Below are 17,734 nucleotides of genomic sequence, written 5' to 3' on the forward strand. Positions count from 1 at the left end.
GCACTTTCAGAGTACAGGCAAATTAAGATCGCCACAAAATAAATGTGTGCAGAATAGGCACACGTCTAATGCAAACCTTTATCGAACGCACACTTTACTTTTAGTTTTATATTGATATAGAGAAACTGAGAGAAACTGTTTCTGTTTTCATTACCCCACAAGGAAGTGGATTGAGAAGAGGTTATGAAGGCACACTTATCTTCGTTGAAACCTTGCACCGCAATCTCTAGAGTTTGATTCGCTCAGAGGTAATTTAGTTCGTGGTGCAGGACTAACCCATGTTGGTGCTCCCTCCCACGCGATGAAAACTCATTGAACGAGGTTATTTACAGTCTCGCGCAGTCGTCGATAAGGACTTTCCCCAAATCTTCTGTGTTTTTACACATTATTCTGGAATGCAATGGCTAGTCCGAGCAATCAAGATTATTTCAGGTCCGCCAGTACTGAATCGTCCGCATATATGATGGTTCCGACGAAGAAACAGCGAGATACTCCCTCAAAGTTGTGGCTAGCCATGGTTGTTCTCATCGTGGTCGTACTCCAGATAGCTTCGACCACTGCACTCTTCGTCTATCTGAACATGTCGATATCTCAGGTAAGATCAATGTTTACATTTATTTTAAAGGTGGACTTCCCTAACTTAACTTTTTTTGTACTTTGTGATTAAGGGCAGTGGTGCAGTCACAATGTTATCACAATAAGGTGCTAAGAATGCATTTGTGTTCTAAATAAACTGGCTTCAATAAAAACGTGTTTGTATATCAATAGGTAACGATACGAGAAGTGTACTTGTGTGTATAGCAATGGTGACGCTTTTTGAGTTAATTTGAATATATATATATATATATATATATATATAAACAACTGTATGTGCCCCGTAACAACTGTAGTCCATATTATTAGTGCAGTGTTTCATTTTTACTGGTGTGAGTAGGCTTATATCTCGAAAGTATTATCTGCATATGTTTGCATCTTTTGAACAACCTCAGTCTTCTCATTAGAATTAACAAACAAACAAACAAACAAACAAACGAATAAATAAATAAATAAATAAATAAATAAATAAATAAATAAATAAATAAATAAATGTGGATTCCTGAGGCTTTCCAATGAACTATTTAACTAACCAAAACATACAATTGTATTAAAGAAAATGTGCTTTTTTAAATATTGAAGTTGAAATTCGAAGTTTCTTTCGAAATGGCCAACAATCTGCAGGAATTCTATTGGTGTCTAACGAGTTAAAGTACATTAAATAATTATTTGACCCAGATTTGATCATAATTGTTATTAATTCCACTTGGAATTACAGTTTGTACAGCATATTCAGTGTCTTCAAGAGCTTTAACAGGAGCTTTTGTTTATGTCAACAAAGTAGAGTTGAATATAATTTAAAATCAGCTGTGTTATATTATGTGCTAGAACTAGTTAGCAAGCTAATAGCCAAAGCTGTGATTTTGCTTGCAAGTGAAATAATTCTCACTGTATGCATTAGTTACTAATCAGCTTGAATACATCTGGCCTGCTTCACAAATGTTAGGATTACTGTTAGTGTCTGAGGTTTATATAACAAATTCAATGATTAAAAGCACCAACTGTTCAAAGAGGTAGGTACTGCCTAATATAAAAACCTTTGAAAGTAAATGTCAAGTGGTGTCACCAGTTATTTAATGATATGTACAGTTTGCCTTGCTATTGCGAATGAGGGTGAAAAACAAATTCCCATACATTGTGTCTATAGTGCCCATACATTTTACCCATACTTCCATTAATGTGACTGTCACTTTATGTGAACTGTTTTGTCAATTCACAGATGCTTGACTTTCAAAAGTGCACCTCACATGGTGGGCAAACAGCAGCCAGTGATAGGCAAAGTTACAATCATATCAGTGCCATTATCACGGCGAATGCCTCAAGACCTGGGACATAAAAGGAGAGAGGGGTTATATGCAGTGCAAGTATTCTGGACACACAGAGAGCATGTTTTGTCTGTGCTGTGTGTGTGTGTGTGTGTGTGTGTGTGTGTGTGTGTGTGTGTGTTTGTGTGTGTGAAGATAAGGACCACTTTAGGTATTTTGGGACTCTACTTGAACATTATTTGAATGACAAGCTCTATACAGCCTGGGTCCTGCAAAGAACCTGAAACCGAAAACAAGTTGTTACTGGATCAGGTTTTAGAGGAACTTTATTGACACTTAAGATGGTACTTGATCATGGCTCTTTTTTTCAAGCACAGGCCATTTGTTGGAAAAAAGAAATATTGGTATGCTTAGCTGTCATTCACTGGCAGCATTAAAAAATTATTCTCCAGATGGCTGTGTTCTAAAATGGAATTCATAGTGCAAGAGGTTTACATGTGTATTTATATATCCTTATGGTATGATGTTAATGGGAGAATATTTTATAAAATAATGTTTTACTATTACATGACTTATGGTTGGTTTAGTTAAACTGTGTTCTACAGCTTATAGATGATGATGAATATCTCTTCACTGTTTTGGCCAACTTTAATCCAACAGGGACACATAATAAGATCTGATTCATCACATAAGCCAAATATGATTATGAGAGCTCTCTCTCTTTCTCTCTCTCTCTCTAAATGCATGGTTTAGGAACTCTGCATGCAAATCTGGTTTAAATTTGTCAGATCACATTCAAGTAACAATGTTAGTGATGTTAAATATCAGCAGACAAGCAGGCTTTGTGTTGCACATACTGAATTATCAGGGTCATAGGCATAGTTTTTGCTTTGTACGTCAGAGCACAAATTTACTGTAGGATATCATGGTCAGATCAGAAATGAGAGCCAACGCATGCATATTTCTTGGGGGATGTTGTATGCATACTCATAGGATTCACAAAAAAAAGGCATAAAACTTGTTATATTGGCAGATCAAAGACGTACAGCAACTGTATCTGCCATCTTTGACTTTTTACCATTACTGTTTTCCCCAGTTTGCCCTTTAAAAGCATCTCCGAGCAGCCCAGGACTGATCACAATCAGACATCATTGCTAGACTACAAAAATTAAAAAATCACAACTAAAGATCTCATGCAGGGAACATGGAGCTGTAATGGAGATAGATTAGCATTGTTCATTGGCTGTGCATTGACTGCCTCTCTCTCTCTCTCTCTCTCTCTCTCTCTCTCTCTCTCTCTCTCTCTCTCTCTCTCTCTCTCTCTCTCTCTCTCTCTCTCTCTCTCTCTCTCTCTCTCTCTCTCTCTCTCTCTCTCTCTCTCTCTCTCTCTCTCTCTCTCCCTGTTCATTCATTCTATGCATAAGAGAATGCCCGTAATTGTTTTTACAGCATTAACTTATTCCTGAGTGTGCACTGCACGGCTCGTGTGCAGCTCTGAAGAGGTCTTAATCAGCGGGCATATTTTTGTGTAAATATGACTTCACTGCAGTGCAGACCTCAGTTCGGTTTACGCTCCAGCAAATGTGAGCTCCCCATGACATCGAACGGAGCCAAGAAAAACAGTGTTTTCATGGACTTTGGTAGAAGGAGAGCTCAGATGTAACCACACTTTTTCCGCTGAAACTCCATTGTGGACTCAGTTACAGCATGGTTCAAAAGAGGAGGGCTTTTTTCTTGTTAAGCGACACAAGTCATTCTGCGAAAAAGCTGGCCCAGGCTTTCAGCAATGTTAATGAGTACCCTGTCATGCAATGACCTTCAGCCTTCCAGCTTAAACGTCTTGCATATGGTGCTGAACTCTTGCCTTAAAACTGATGAGAGAGAGGGGCTTTTTATGCTAGCAGCTAACTGCAAGGTGTTACTGCCATGTAAAGGACTAAATGCTTTTCAAATAAATTAATTGACCCAAGTCTACTGGAAAGTTATGGATGGTGCCAGCACAGTAGGGTTGATTTGAGCAGCACATAATTTGGTCCCAGCAAAGTTGGGTTGATTTGAGCAGCACATGATTTGGTGCCAGCACAGTAGGGTTGATTTGAGCAGCACATGATTTGGTGCCAGCACAGGTGGGTTGATTTGAGCAGCACATGATTTGGTGCCAGCAAAGTTGGGTTGATTTGAGCAGCACATGATTTGGTGCCAGCACAGGTGGGTTTATTTGAGCAGCACCTGATTTAGTGCCAGTAAAGTTGGGTTGATTTGAGCAGCACCTGATTTGGTGCCAGCACAGGTGGGTTGATTTGAGCAGCACATGATTTGGTGCCAGCACAGCTGGGTTGATTTGAGCAGCACATGATTTGGTGCCAGCAAAGTTGGGTTGATTTGAGCAGCACATGATTTGGTGCCAGCAAAGTTGGGTTGATTTGAGCAGCACCTGATTTGGTGCCAGCAAAGTTGGGTTGATTTGAGCAGCACCTGATTTGGTGCCAGCACAGTTTGGTTTATTTGAGCAGCACCTGATTTGGTGCCAGCAAAGTTGGGTTGATTTGAGCAGCACATGATTTGGTGCCATAACAGTTGGGTTGATTTGAGCAGCACATGATTTGGTGCCAGAAAAGTTGGGTTGATTTGAGCAGCACATGATTTGGTGCCAGCACAGTTTGGTTGATTTGAGCAGCACATGATTTGGTGCCAGCAAAGTTGGGTTGATTTGAGCAGCACATGATTTGGTGCCAGCACAGTAGGGTTGATTTGAGCAGCAAATGATTTGGTGCCATCACAGTTGGGTTGATTTGAGCAGCACATGATTTGGTGCCAGCAAGGTTGTGTTGATTTGAACACACAAGTATCAGCCTCCCAGGAAAACGCCCAGTACTTTGCTCCTCTCAGCATACCTGTTGTGCTTCATATGTGCCTAGGAGCACTGAGCTCTCACTCTCATGTGTGTCAGGAAACAGAAACCTAACTGTTGAACTGTGAAAGAAAGCTTTCGATTTCTCCCTCTTCCGTTAACCTTTATCCCCCAGCTCTTCTGCCCTCACTGATTGAGAATCTAGGTATTTCCATTATTCTTTTCATATTGGCCATTTCCTCTCAGACTATTCCACCTACAGCCATAAACTTGGAAAGCCGAACTAGCTCATTTTTAAGGTACTGCTATGGCTTATATCTGGGGGAAAACATGGCACGTTGCCCTACAGATACTGTATGATTTCATGAGTGGGTCTGGTACTACTTATAAAAATCCAGCAAAGTATGCAGAAATTGACATTGAAAGGGCTTAGTCTTACTGTGTCTGTTATAAATGTAGTGCAGACCTGAATCATTATTGACAGTACTAGTCCTTAAACACCAGTGGAATTCCTGTAGAATGGTCAATACAGAGTTCCTCTTTCTTACAATTTGACTGGAGTTTTGAAAGTTTTACTGAATTGTCTGGGATGTAGTGGAATATTTTTTAAGAAGTTCATGTATTTGACCCAGGTCTGATGGACAGTGCAGCACAGTCCCAAAGTCAGAGGACCTTGTCAGGCCGATTTTGGCCTGGCAAGTGCTTGGAACTATATGTCCGTCAAAACCCTTAGTTTAAAGGGGATTTAGCGTAGCTCTGTACTTTCCCTCCACACCAGCACCAGTTTCTCACCTGAAAGAAATGCGTGCAGGACCCCGGGGCCTTCCCGTCAGCACCCAAGGGCAGTTTGGGGTAGTCTTACCTAGCCTGACCGCAGATTTAATTACACGCCTGGCTTACCTGTTCTTAATCTGGGGAAAAATGCAGTTCAGCACTGGAGCGAAGCTCAACAGCTTTTCTGCCGCTCTGCTGCCAGAGGCGAAGGTAACACAAGAGTATTGTTTCTGGATTCCTGTGTCCCACGGATCAAAACGGGGCTTTGTTTCTCCTCAGTGCCACTTCCTTTCCCCCCCCCACAAACCCCCAGCAGGCATGTACAATGATTTGTGTCCAGTTTCATTATGATCTAATATGTTTCATTGGCCTAGATGAGGTATTGACTGATGCTCTGTATTCACATTTGAAACTGCAGTGATTTTCGATGTCTCTTTTGTAGCACAGGAAGAGAATAATGGGCAAGGTTCAACTTGATTTGGGTTTTCCATTGTCTGCAAAGCAAAAGAGCACTGCTGCTGCTGTCAAATAGCTGCAGGAGGTCCTAACTGGTTGTGTTAACAGGTAGAGACAGGTAGGCAGTTTCTGGCATAGGCTGTATAAAGGTGGTTAGGTAGCTGTTTTCCTTGTATTGCGAAAAGGCAGGCCAGAACAGAAACTTAAGGAATACACTTGCACATATTACTCCAGGTGAACTTCTGTTGATGTCTCACGATGTGATCTACATTAATGCAAATTAATGAATGTATTACACAGCTTACAAGCCAATATTCTGTGGAAAAATGTACACTTTGCCCTGAATTGTGTGGGATGTGTGTGGGATTGTCTGAAGGGCTTTACTACTGTTAACCATATTTTAGCAATTTATCAGACTTCAAATGCTTGCAAATAATTGCTTAACCCTCCTATTATGGTAAGAATTTATGACCGCTTTTATGTTTGGGGTCAAATTGACCCCAACAGTTTAAATAAACACACATGGAAAGTTGGTACAGGATTTCTGAAAACAAAGCATTATGTTTATTGCATGTTTACTATTTAATCCCACCAAAATAGAAAATAGAAAAAATCATATAGTATCAAGATGAAAAACGTTAACTGGGTTTTAAGAGATGTCAAACACTGAATGGGGTCAAGTTGACCTCAAACATTATAGGAGGGTTAAGACATGAATTGCTTGCCAAGGACGAGCAAAGCTTGTTCCATTAAAAAGAAGGCTTGGTTTTGGTAAATTGGTTTCGCTCAATGAAAATTAATCCCAGCTGGCCTTTACAGTGAACCGCCGTGGGTGTGTGTTGTGATTGACAGGTGAAGAACCAGGGTGTCACTGAGGAGTTGAAGTGCCTGAGCTTGCTGAATGCCCTGGACAAACAGCAGGACATCCCAGAGAACCTGGCCCAGCTCTTTGGAGAGCCCTGCATGAAGCTGGCAGAAGGCATCAAGGCTTACATATCCAAGGTTGGCATGCTACCACGCCTGGGTGGTGTTTATTTTACATAATATCCTGTGTTCAAAAACTGCCCATCTCAGCTATCACTTAGGATTTAGCTGTTTGGCAGTGTTTTAAGTGTTCAGTTGCTTAATACATTTTGACTGTGGTCTTCCCTGGCTTATGAGAGCACACAACATTTAGCGTGCACATAGTAAACTTGGATGCCTTCACTGGAATACTACAGAACTGTGGCTAAATGGTGTCAATCTCAGCTGAGGCAAAACCTTGGAAAATGTTCTACCTGACATACATGAGGTCCTAGTGTATTTACAAGTTCTGTCAAAATCACTAAAATAACATTCCAGATGTCACATACAAACATACTGGACAGGTGGTATCCGCTAATGGTTATAAGTGTGGTTCTGAGAACATCTTTGTCAAAAATGTGGATAAGTTATCAACAACATTTTAAGAAAGCATTGAAATGCTAGATTCATCACAAAATGTCTTCACAATATTACCATGATTGTCTGTCCACAAATCTTTTTTTTTTTTTACTGGACTCACTGAACAACTTCCCAAGACAACTTCATGAATGTTTCTTGTAAATGTTTCTTGTGACTGAAAATAGCATCAAGGAAACTGCGGCAAATTTAAATGCTGGAAATGTTTGCCTTTGTTTCTGGGAGTGTTCTGGGAACCTTCAAGTTGTCTAACCTTTTCAAACTGTACCTTACCTTATTTCCCCCGCCCCCCTTTCTGATATCCCTATCCCTCTTGTCTAACCCCCCAAAAAAATAAAGAAATTGCACTTATGATGACTATATGTTTAGAACAACACTTCATGTGTATTTTACTAGTTATGGATGTGATGCTTTAACTTGTGGAAGAACCTATGCACTTGTAAGTCTCTTTGGATTAAAAGCGTCTGCTAAATGACAAAAATGTAAATGTAAATGTCTACTGGAAAGATATTGATAAATCTCATATGTAACATATGAATAAACAAACCATTCTCCCCACTTCCACAAAAGCATTGTTTATACTGTATACTGTAGTTTATTGTGTCTGTAAGTCCATACATTTCATTTGTATGCTTGTAGACTTAACTCTCATTTTCTGTAAAAACTGAGAACAAGGAACAAGGAAGAGATGTGTACACAGATTCACTTTGTTTTTCCCAGCTGGCCCTTGATACAGTATCTTTCATCAGACCTTTCCTCTTCACATAAATGGTGCCTCTATCTTATCAAGACAAGAACTTTTATTGAACCCTTGCCATTAGTTATATGGCGGCGAGCCAGTGCACGTTGCACTGCCCCTGGTCTGTAGTTCACAGGTCAGTTTAACCATTTTCCTTAGAATGATAAGAATCAGGATTACACTTTCTTCAGCTGTTCCTGGATCAGGCTTTGTGGATGCAGTGCCTGCCCAGACTCTGCTCTGGTATTGTGTAATCCAAACCTGCTTACATTCACATTTAAAAATTAGGTTTTGAAACAGCGGGTCGCTGGTTGTCCAGTTCGGACTAGCTCCATACTCAACATGGATTGACAAACTCAAGCTTTTAAACAGCTGGTAGCTGGTAATTTCAAGATGGTTATAGCTGGACTTTACACCAGGGTGGCTTATGCTTTTGTGCATGTAATCCATTAGCAGAGCTGGATATTTTACTGAAGCTCATTGCTCAACAGTACAGTGGCAGTGTCCAATCTGGCAGATGAAACTGTAGCCTCAGAGTTACAAACCTCTGTGGTAGGCCCCTCTCTCCACCTCTTTTGTTTGACCCTCGTTCCCCTCTCCCCCTCTTTCGTTGACCCTCCTCACTGCTCTCCCCACCTCTAATATTGCCCTCCGTCCCCCTCTGCACCTCTTTTGTTGACCCCTTCATCCCTCTCCCCACCTCCATTGTTTCCGCCATTACAGTATATTTGCGCTGTCAGTACCCAGGCTCCGTGTGCTAATAGAGCGAGGCTGCAATCCATTACTGCCGGGGGATCCAGACGCATTCGGCCCCTAATTCAAAACACATGCGGCACTTTTACAGAGAATGGATGCGATGGCCAGGCCGTGGAATGTACCCCCAGATTGAGTTAGCGACCCGACCGTGAGGCAAACAACACGAACACAAATCTGCCCTTGTCTGGTGTGGAAATGGGAAACGACTTAACGAGACAAAAATAAAAAAATAAATAATGGGGGGAGGGGGGGGGGGGGGTAATTTTTTCAGCAATGGGACAACGAGAGGGGGTGAAAAAAAAGCGGGAAGAACTGCTACAGAACCTGGAAGTGATTACTGGTGAAGAAAGAGAGGAAAAAGGAGGAAGAGAGAGAAGAAAGAGTGAGAAGAGAGAGAGAGAGAGAGAGAGAGAGAGAGAGAGAGACACACACGACAGAGTGTGGTGTGACCTAGCCGCATTCCTGTCCAGCTGCAGCTCCCGGGTCTTACTCTGCATGTTTTAGTGACTGGGGGTGAGGAAGGGGCAGGGGAAAGGTGTTTGAGTCCCCCAAGGGTACGGGGGTGTGTTGTGCATGTGTCTGATCTCAGGACCCAACAGTCCAGCTCTCCCACTCATTGGCAGGAGGCACTGATGGACAGTCCAGTCTGAGAATTCAGGTCTGTGGTGGGGGGTCTGTCTCTCTCTGTCTTTCTGTCTCTTTCTTTCCCTGTCCCTTTCACTCTTGTTTTCTCTTTCTGTCTCACCCTCTCTCTCTCACACACACTCACAGACACACACTCACTCAACCCAGTGTATTCATGGGGAAGAAATTTAAGGCTACCCTGTACCAACATGCTGTTTTTCGGCATGAACACAAAAACACTGTCTGTCGCATTTCCTCTATGAATCAGTGGGCACAGTGCTTGTGTCTGTGGCCAGACACTGCATTTGTAGTTTGTGTTTAAGAGCACTGTATAAATTGGCCTGCTCCACAAAGAGTAAACATCTAGGAGTGGGAGGATTTTAGGAGAGATCAATCTGGCAGTCCAGTGCGCGCCGGTTGAAAAGCCAAAAAATGTGAGGCGTGTGCAGTTGTTTTTCCTGCAACGTGTTCGAAATCCCCTTCAGAGAGAGCAGGCGCTGAGATATTCACTGCCTGTAAGATGAAAACAAAAAGAAAGACTGCAATTTTCCCCCTGTAGAATGTGGAACTCTGCCTGTAATGTCTTTCAACAATCCTTCCATTAGGAAACAGATAATCTTTGACAGCATTGAAACCTTAGTGGCTTCCTGTAATTTAAAGCGGACTGTGGGGGGGGGGTGATGATGCAGCTCTTTCCCCCTTCTCCTCGCCCCCACCCACACACCCCTTTGGCGATCCCATGTTCCGGCAAGGCTGAACAAGTCCTTTTCTGAAATCAAACCAGCTGCGAGGTTCCTTTTAAGCGGTTGATGCTGAGAGGAGTCTGTGTTGGAAAAAGGACTGTGCCATTTTGTCTGGGAATTTCATTTTAATGTGTGCCCTGTACTGTAAGCTAAGTCTGTTGGTGGAGTTTACTGTGTGGAGACCTAGTCTTTGGCTGTGACTGAAATCTAACACTTACACACTATACGTACATACTATAATTTGGCATACATAAGGCTTCTTTAGTACACAAGCAAAAATTACTATGGATTTTCGGACATACTATGTCGTAATAGAACGCTGCCAATTTAAAAACAGTGCACGTTGATGGTGGCAGCTATTTTATGTGACTTTTTGTAAAGAAAACAGAAAAAAAGATTTAAAACATAAATATATCCATTGATTTTATCTGCGTTCCACAAATCAAGGTTAAAGGCAGTACATTGTTCAACTCTTTCACCGCTTTGAGCTGCTCTTCTATTCGCTTGGGTCGTGACCTAGTGCAATGCACCATGGGATACTCATGCCGTGCTAAGTCTCAGTTCTGACAGATGTGCCTTAGCCGGGCGGCGGGAGGTTCTTTTCCCGGGTGGACAGAGCTGCAGGGCTGAGTAATGACCGGGCCTGCCGGGATGCGACCTTTCCTGGTGGGAGCTCCACGCTTCAGGCACGATGGAGTAAAAACATTACCTCATACTAGAGTCCCACCCACAATCAATCCCAGCATTCTCTCAGCCCGGATAACAATTACTGTGCATCCTTGCTCACTAATTGTAGTGTTTATTTTGGCAATGCTAAGGGCGTGCCTACTGAGCTTTCTTTGTGGCATTGCTGCCCTATTGTATTCCTGATTGTAGCATTGATGTTCTGCACTGTTGGGAGGTGAAAGCTATTTTTTTTACTTACTTGTATTGAAGTGCTACATCTAAAACAGACCTCTGACTTGCTATAACACTGAGAGTGAGTTTGACTGCCTCAGTGCCCTGCTGTAAAATCCAGGTATACCAGCTTGACCAGCTTGAAAACTGAGCTGGTCAAGTTGGTCATAAGGCTGGTCTAGCTGGGTATGAGCCAGTCAACCAGCTGTTTCAAAACATAGCTTGAGCTGGTAAAACCATGTCAAGCTAGGAGCTGGTCTGAATTGGTGAACCAGCTAAACCATGTTGAGCTGAGAGCTGGTCTGAACTGGTGAACTAGCTACCAGCTGTTTCAAAACCTAGATTGAGCAGTTTTTTCAGCAGGGTGCCACTCAGGGATTTTTAGCTTCATGATTGATGTTTTAATTTAGCCATATTAAAAATGAACTTGATGTTGAGACTGAAGTTTCCATTTCAATTCTAAACAGCCTTATGCAGAAAAAATAGGATTTACTCCTATATCAGACCTAATCTTTCTCACCGTGATACATGTGCATGGTGCAGCTGCAGCTCATAACTTTAGCAGAAACTTCAGGTCAAGTAACTGATTGGGGCTAATTCAATCATTTTTCTTCAAATTCAGATGAGATATGAGGGGGAATAATAAATTGCCTGCCGTAGGCATGCATTTTAAGCATAATGATGTCTGACTGTGAAACCTGAACGTAGCTCTCTTGTCACCGCGGCGACGCTGACTGACGGTGTTTTGATTGGTCCTCAGAGGCGTCCTCTGATTTATAGTCCCAGAAGGGGGAGTTGTGTGGCTGCATTCATTAACAACCTTCAGTCATGGCTGCGGTCCAACACCTGTACTTTCACAGGCAAGAATGTGTGTCTGAAAAGACCTCGGGAAGAAGTTGAAATTTCCTCATTTTTCAAAAGAAAAAGTATCGTTCACTCCCCAGTCCTCTCAGGTTCAACTAGCCATGCAGTTGTATTGTTTTTCCTTGTTATACTCCTTTTACTCTTTTACTGCTCGTATTCCGGATAAGTCGTTTTTCTGGTGATCCTGTACCTTTTTCTAAATGGGGCGTTTTGTCTTACAGGTGACTGAGAACATCATATCGAAGCAGACATTTCAAGGTAAAACATGACCCCTTTCCCCTCCTCGCCAACCGTACTGTCCCACCGGAGAGGGCAATTTTCCCAAACGGTTTTACCCAGTTTACCCTCATGCCTTACAGGCTTACAGCCTGTCCCAGAGGACTCGTTTATGTGGGTCTCCACTGCTCCAATGTGAAAAATGACTATAGCGCTTTGCTAGGTGGATGACTGCCAGACTAGACACAGGAAGTTCAGATGGAGTTTCCATCCTTCCTATTCCCTGGCCAGATAAGCACTTCATCACTATATCCTTCTCATACTCCCAAACCAAGGAGATGCAGGCCGAAGAGTGTAATCACCAGCACTGTTTTGTAAACATGCCTTCCTGAATGATATTAAGCGCCAGCAATCCCTGCCTTTTGCTGTCTGTACTTAACTGGCGAAGCTGCAAAGTAAGTGGCATTAAAAGCTCAAGAATGAAAGGCTTATTTAGTATGAATCATAGGGTGTTGTAGATCACTGTTGAATTTGTGACCTGAATTCAGTATTCTTGTTTTTCCTTGTACAACAGAAGCAAGATCCTTACCTCGTACATTCAACATATCAGAGTCAAAGGTCGTCACTGCGGTCACACAGAGACCATCTGCCCACCTAACTCTCCAAGAAAGCAGCCTACAGGGTAGGTACATGTGTGTGTCTGTGTGTGTGTGTGTGTGTGTGTGTGTGTGTGTGTGTGTGTGTGTGTGTATATACACCGTAAATTCTCTTTTTACTATGCACACCTGACAATGAAGAGGGTCAATCTTTGTTTAACATCAGGAAATGGAGTAAAGCCAAAATACTAGTGTATTTACACAAATCTCAGTTACCCAATTTACTGTAAGAGTACATGGGTGTAGTCATAAATACTTCAAAGATCAATGTGGTATCTAAATGAAAGCTTAATTACAGGTCATTATTGTGGCTCCAGAAAAAATTACAAAATCAGCATAGTGCTTTGGTGGATGCTACAGAAATGAATCTGACATCCAATTCAGTTGAGAATGTGTATCTCCCGTGCTAAACAAGACAAAAGGTATAGCAGGGCTTTTCTTTGTGCAGTTTGAGACAAGCTCCTTATCTGACAGTACTGTTGGTTGAGGAATGTGACATTGTTTGAATAGCCCTTCCTTTACCTCTCTCTCCTGTGTCCGATTGCTCTGGCCTTCCCCTTTGCTTTCTTTTCCTCTTTCTGAACCCCATCTCCTTCTCTTCTTCATGTTTGGCTTCTTCTGTCTCACCGTCTCTCTCTTCTGCTTTGCTGTCTTGTAATCTCGTATTCTCCACATTTCTCTTTTCCTCCATTCCTTCATTCATCCCCCTCTCCCTGCCTCCTCTTTCCCTCCTCTTATCCTCTCTCCTACCTATTAATTCTCTTTCCCCTCACTCTCTGATCCCTCTCTTCCTCTCTCCTCTCTATTCAACCTCTCATCCTCTCTCCTTCCTCTCCGATACCTCTGTTTACTTCTCTTTCTCTTCCTCTCTCCTCCCTATTCCACCTCTCTTCTTCTCTCTGAATGTCTGAACTCTTGTGTACTCTGTGTTAATGTTTTTGGCTTTATTTTGTGCTGCGTGTCGGAGCCAAATGAATTTCCCTATTGTGGGATAGTAAAGCTGACTGTCCTCCCTCTCTCCCCAGCCCCTCAGCCGGACCTTCACCAGTCGTGTCGGCACCCGGTCCGGTCGTGGGGGACGCAGAGCTTCGGGGCCCACCTGCACAACATGACCCTGCTGAGCAACGGCCACCTGCGGGTGCCCCAGGACGGCCGCTACTTCCTGTACTCGCAGGTCTACTTCCGCTACCCGGCCTCGCGCGAGGGGGAAGAGTCCAGCGTCAGCCACCAGCTGGTGCAGTGCGTGTACAAGAAGACCTCGTACCTGCGGCCCATCCAGCTGCTGAAGGGCGTGGGCACCAAGTGCTGGGCCCCCGACGCAGAGTACGCCCTGCACTCGGTGTACCAGGGCGGGCTGTTCGAGCTGCGCGCCGGCGACGAGGTCTTCGTCTCCATCTCCTCGCCCTCCTCCGTGCACGCCGACCAGTCCTCCAGCTACTTCGGGGCCTTCCGCCTAGACCTGTGACCCCTGACCCCGCGACCTCAGCTCTGAACCCTCGGGGGCGGGAGGAACGGGGAAGAGTTGTCACGTCCGAACGTTTGGGATGCTGTTTGCACACCTGTCTTCGCCCCTTATTCAATGTCACACTTTTCTATGGTGGAAGGAAATACTGCGTATCCAGATGAAGCCTCTTTCTAAGAAAGAGAAAGGACAAAGCACATTGTTGTTTAAAGACGGACGGAATGTAACTGAGAGTTGGATCACATCACTGGTGTGGAATGGTAGCAAACATGCTGCTCGTTTACCCTAAGGGGGCTGGAATGGATGGACTGTACCACAGTCCTGTGTTTAAGGGGGAGTAACCTGGACAAACAACACTACCCTGCAGGGAGATGGACTGGGCGAGATAGTTTGAGTTTAATGTAGCATGTTACACGAGGAAACGAAAAGAGAGCAGGAATGCTATGAAGATTCCAGAAGCGGGGAGAAATATGCGGCACTACCAGCCACCGCAGTGGGCTCAGGAATCTTCACTGAGAAGAGGGCCGGCATTCTATTCTGCCATTATCTGGTCTGGCCCAACCTGCACGGTAGCATACTGAGCTGGAACAGGAGAGCACTGCTGACTGAGATGTTATTCACACAGGGCCATGTGCATACACACACAAACACACACGTACACAAGCACGCACACACAGACACACATACACAAACACACACGTACCCAAGCATGCACACACTGACACATACACAAACACACACGTACACAAGCGCACACGCAGAGACACAAACACACACAAACACACAAGTACACAAGCATGCACACACAGACACACATACACTCACTTTCACACACACACCCTCTCTCTCATTTACTCACACATACAAACGCACTCACACACACACACAGACACACACACGTGCGCACATACACGTGAATAAGAGATCTGTGATACAAGTGAGAGCTCAAAAGAGCATGCCCCTCCTTACAGGTGGCTGACTGGAAATGTCAAGCAAACTGAGTCATCATATGAAGAGAGAGAGAGAGCTGTAATCTAGACTGACACACAGCTGTTTGCTTTGTCACACCTAGTGTTCCCCATTGCCTTTTGTTTCTTGTAAGCATTCGTCTTGCTTTCACAAGCGAAATTAGCTATTAACCAACCAGCGGACCCATTCTTTTTAGGGATTCTTCCCCCTTCTTTGTATTCTTCCCTCTGCCTTTTCTCAGGGGGAATGTTTATGTAAATATTATATATGTACTGTGTGACATTCAGGGACACTAAAGAAACTCTCAGTGCAAGGCTGTGTCTGTTTCCCATTATGGATGGTAATAATTTTGGAAGAAGCAAATTGTAATTGATATCATCTGAATCTGAGCCCCAGCAGTCTGTGTATATTTTAAATGTGCTGATCCGCAGCGATTTCCCAGAATCCCCCACGTGCAGCTGTTTCACCCGGTGTGAAAGTGCTCCTCAGCTGGACCCTCCTTAGCAATATTGTAAATATACGAGCATAAAATATATGAGAGGGGTTGGGCCCACTGAGAAGAAACAACAGATTTGTTAGGCGCACCAGATACTCAGGTACTGTGAACTTTTTTCCTCTTTGCTTCTTAACTAACAGATGTTCTGGGTGCTAACAGGACGACCAGTACAGTAGGGGCATTCCCCCTATATTGTAAATGCAACAGCCTTTAAGGAAATGGCTGAGTATCTGGTAAGCATACACAATCTGTTGTAACAGTCAGAAGGCTATTCTTCTCTTCATATCAGTGTCATGTGATCAGGGGAATTGCCGCTGTTGTGTAGCTCACTGTATTGCTGTATTCTTGGTAAAAATTAAGTGGCTTTGAGCAGGTGTTTCCAATTTGCCCCCAATCCTTAAGGAATTTCCTCTTTCTTTCCTCAAGTCAGCTTTGAACTAATTGAATATCCCATGAGGAAACATCTGGCAACAGTATAACTGTAAGCAAGTGTATCGCTATGTAAGTGTGTATGTGTGTGTGTGTGTGTGCATGTATGTATGTGCACACACTCAAAAATCACAAGGGCTTGATTTTTTTAATTCAAAAGATAAAAATATGACATACTATTGGTCAAAGGCTTTACTCCACACAATATTCAATAAAAAATAAACGCCTTTTATTTAGTCTAAATCTTGTATTCATCAGAATAGGCACCTTCTGCAGTAATAACAGCTGAGCATAATCCTGCCATTTTTTTACACGGGCAGTTCTGAAAGTTCACACGGACACAGCTGTAGAAGTTCCCACAGATGACACTTGTGGGTTGTTTCTCCTTGAACTTTCTGTCCAAACTAGCTTGATTTTACTTCACTTAATTTGTTCACCTGTTTATTTAGCCAAATATGGCTTTTTTATAACTCTTTTGACTCTTTTCTATGACTCTTTGGTTACTATCCTGTGAAGAAAAATATTTTTTTCTTGAGTTCTTAACTTGTGCCATTTCAGGTCATTCACCGACGGTAAACTGCTTAAAGTTCACTTAATACAAGAGAACTGAAGCACAAGTGAAGCAAACTAAAACTGAGTTCGCAGTTTCTTTGTATTTTAATTTTTTTAATCTTAAAACACAAACACAAACACACACACACACACACACACACACACACACACACACATACTATAAGTCTATAGGTTTCACCCACATTTTCAGGTGTAATTGTCAATGGTGTCTAACCTGGACCCTAAATCATAACATGTATAAACATAATATTTGAAAAATAATATTTCAGTGATGAAAATGAGTGATGCACCATGAAAATACCTGGTACCTTTCCAATGAAAGACTGAATGAACTCTTGGGTGCAAAGATATTTTGGACAGAACAGAGCACAGAAGCTGGGCCAAGAGGAATACAAAATGGATCACAAGTTGTGGCGATGGTTGGTACCAAGGAAATACTGCCAGGCATCCGTTTTGTTGTTATAACTTGTCATTACTTTTTGCGGGTGTTTTTAGAAAGAATAGGACATGTGCTACATGTGGTTTATCATTAGGGGTTTTTCTTTCTCACTTAAAAATTGCTGAAATTGAGCACATTAGAGAAAAATAATCTGTTATGAATCACAATTCTGTTCCCAGTCAATACAATCTGAGTTAGCTCAAAACAAAAAATACACCAGGAGCCACTGCGTTATTTCAGGCTTCTTGAGAAGGTGCTGCTCAAATTCGCTAGAGCTTTTGAATTACAAGTGTCCCTTTTCTATGACTCCGACACTGTCCATGAATGTTTTAATTTGGAGAAATGAATGTACAGCGCATAAACATATGTATTGTTTTCTGAATGTTTTTTCAAGTGCAATTTTTTTCTGCCAGATTTTTCGGTGTCATTTGCAACAATAAATGGCTTGTTCTCAGATTAAGTATTGTGTGTGTGGCAACCGTCTTGATGTA

General features: G+C 42.7%; 1 protein-coding gene across 1 annotated transcript; it reads left to right on the forward strand.

Moving 5' to 3' along the window:
- Nucleotides 1–320: 320 nt before the first annotated feature.
- Nucleotides 321–17,630, forward strand: LOC133124399 (tumor necrosis factor ligand superfamily member 10-like). Its single transcript, XM_061235570.1, has 5 exons — nt 321–595; nt 6,793–6,942; nt 12,225–12,261; nt 12,794–12,901; nt 13,901–17,630. Exons 1-5 carry the CDS (start codon nt 401–403, stop codon nt 14,338–14,340), a joined length of 930 nt encoding a protein of 309 aa, XP_061091554.1. The 5' UTR covers nt 321–400; the 3' UTR covers nt 14,341–17,630.
- Nucleotides 17,631–17,734: the final 104 nt, after the last annotated feature.

Source organism: Conger conger, chromosome 3, assembly GCF_963514075.1.
Source record: "Conger conger chromosome 3, fConCon1.1, whole genome shotgun sequence".
Lineage (NCBI taxonomy): Eukaryota > Metazoa > Chordata > Actinopteri > Anguilliformes > Congridae > Conger > Conger conger.

Bases quoted from the DNA above. Each gene is read 5' to 3' on its own strand.
- LOC133124399 (XM_061235570.1), top strand. From the start codon at position 401: ATGGCTAGTCCGAGCAATCAAGATTATTTCAGGTCCGCCAGTACTGAA. The intron at 6,943-12,224 runs GTTGGCATGCTA...TTTGTCTTACAG, and splicing joins TCAAGGCTTACATATCCAAG to GTGACTGAGAACATCATATC. The intron at 12,262-12,793 runs GTAAAACATGAC...CTTGTACAACAG, and splicing joins ATCGAAGCAGACATTTCAAG to AAGCAAGATCCTTACCTCGT.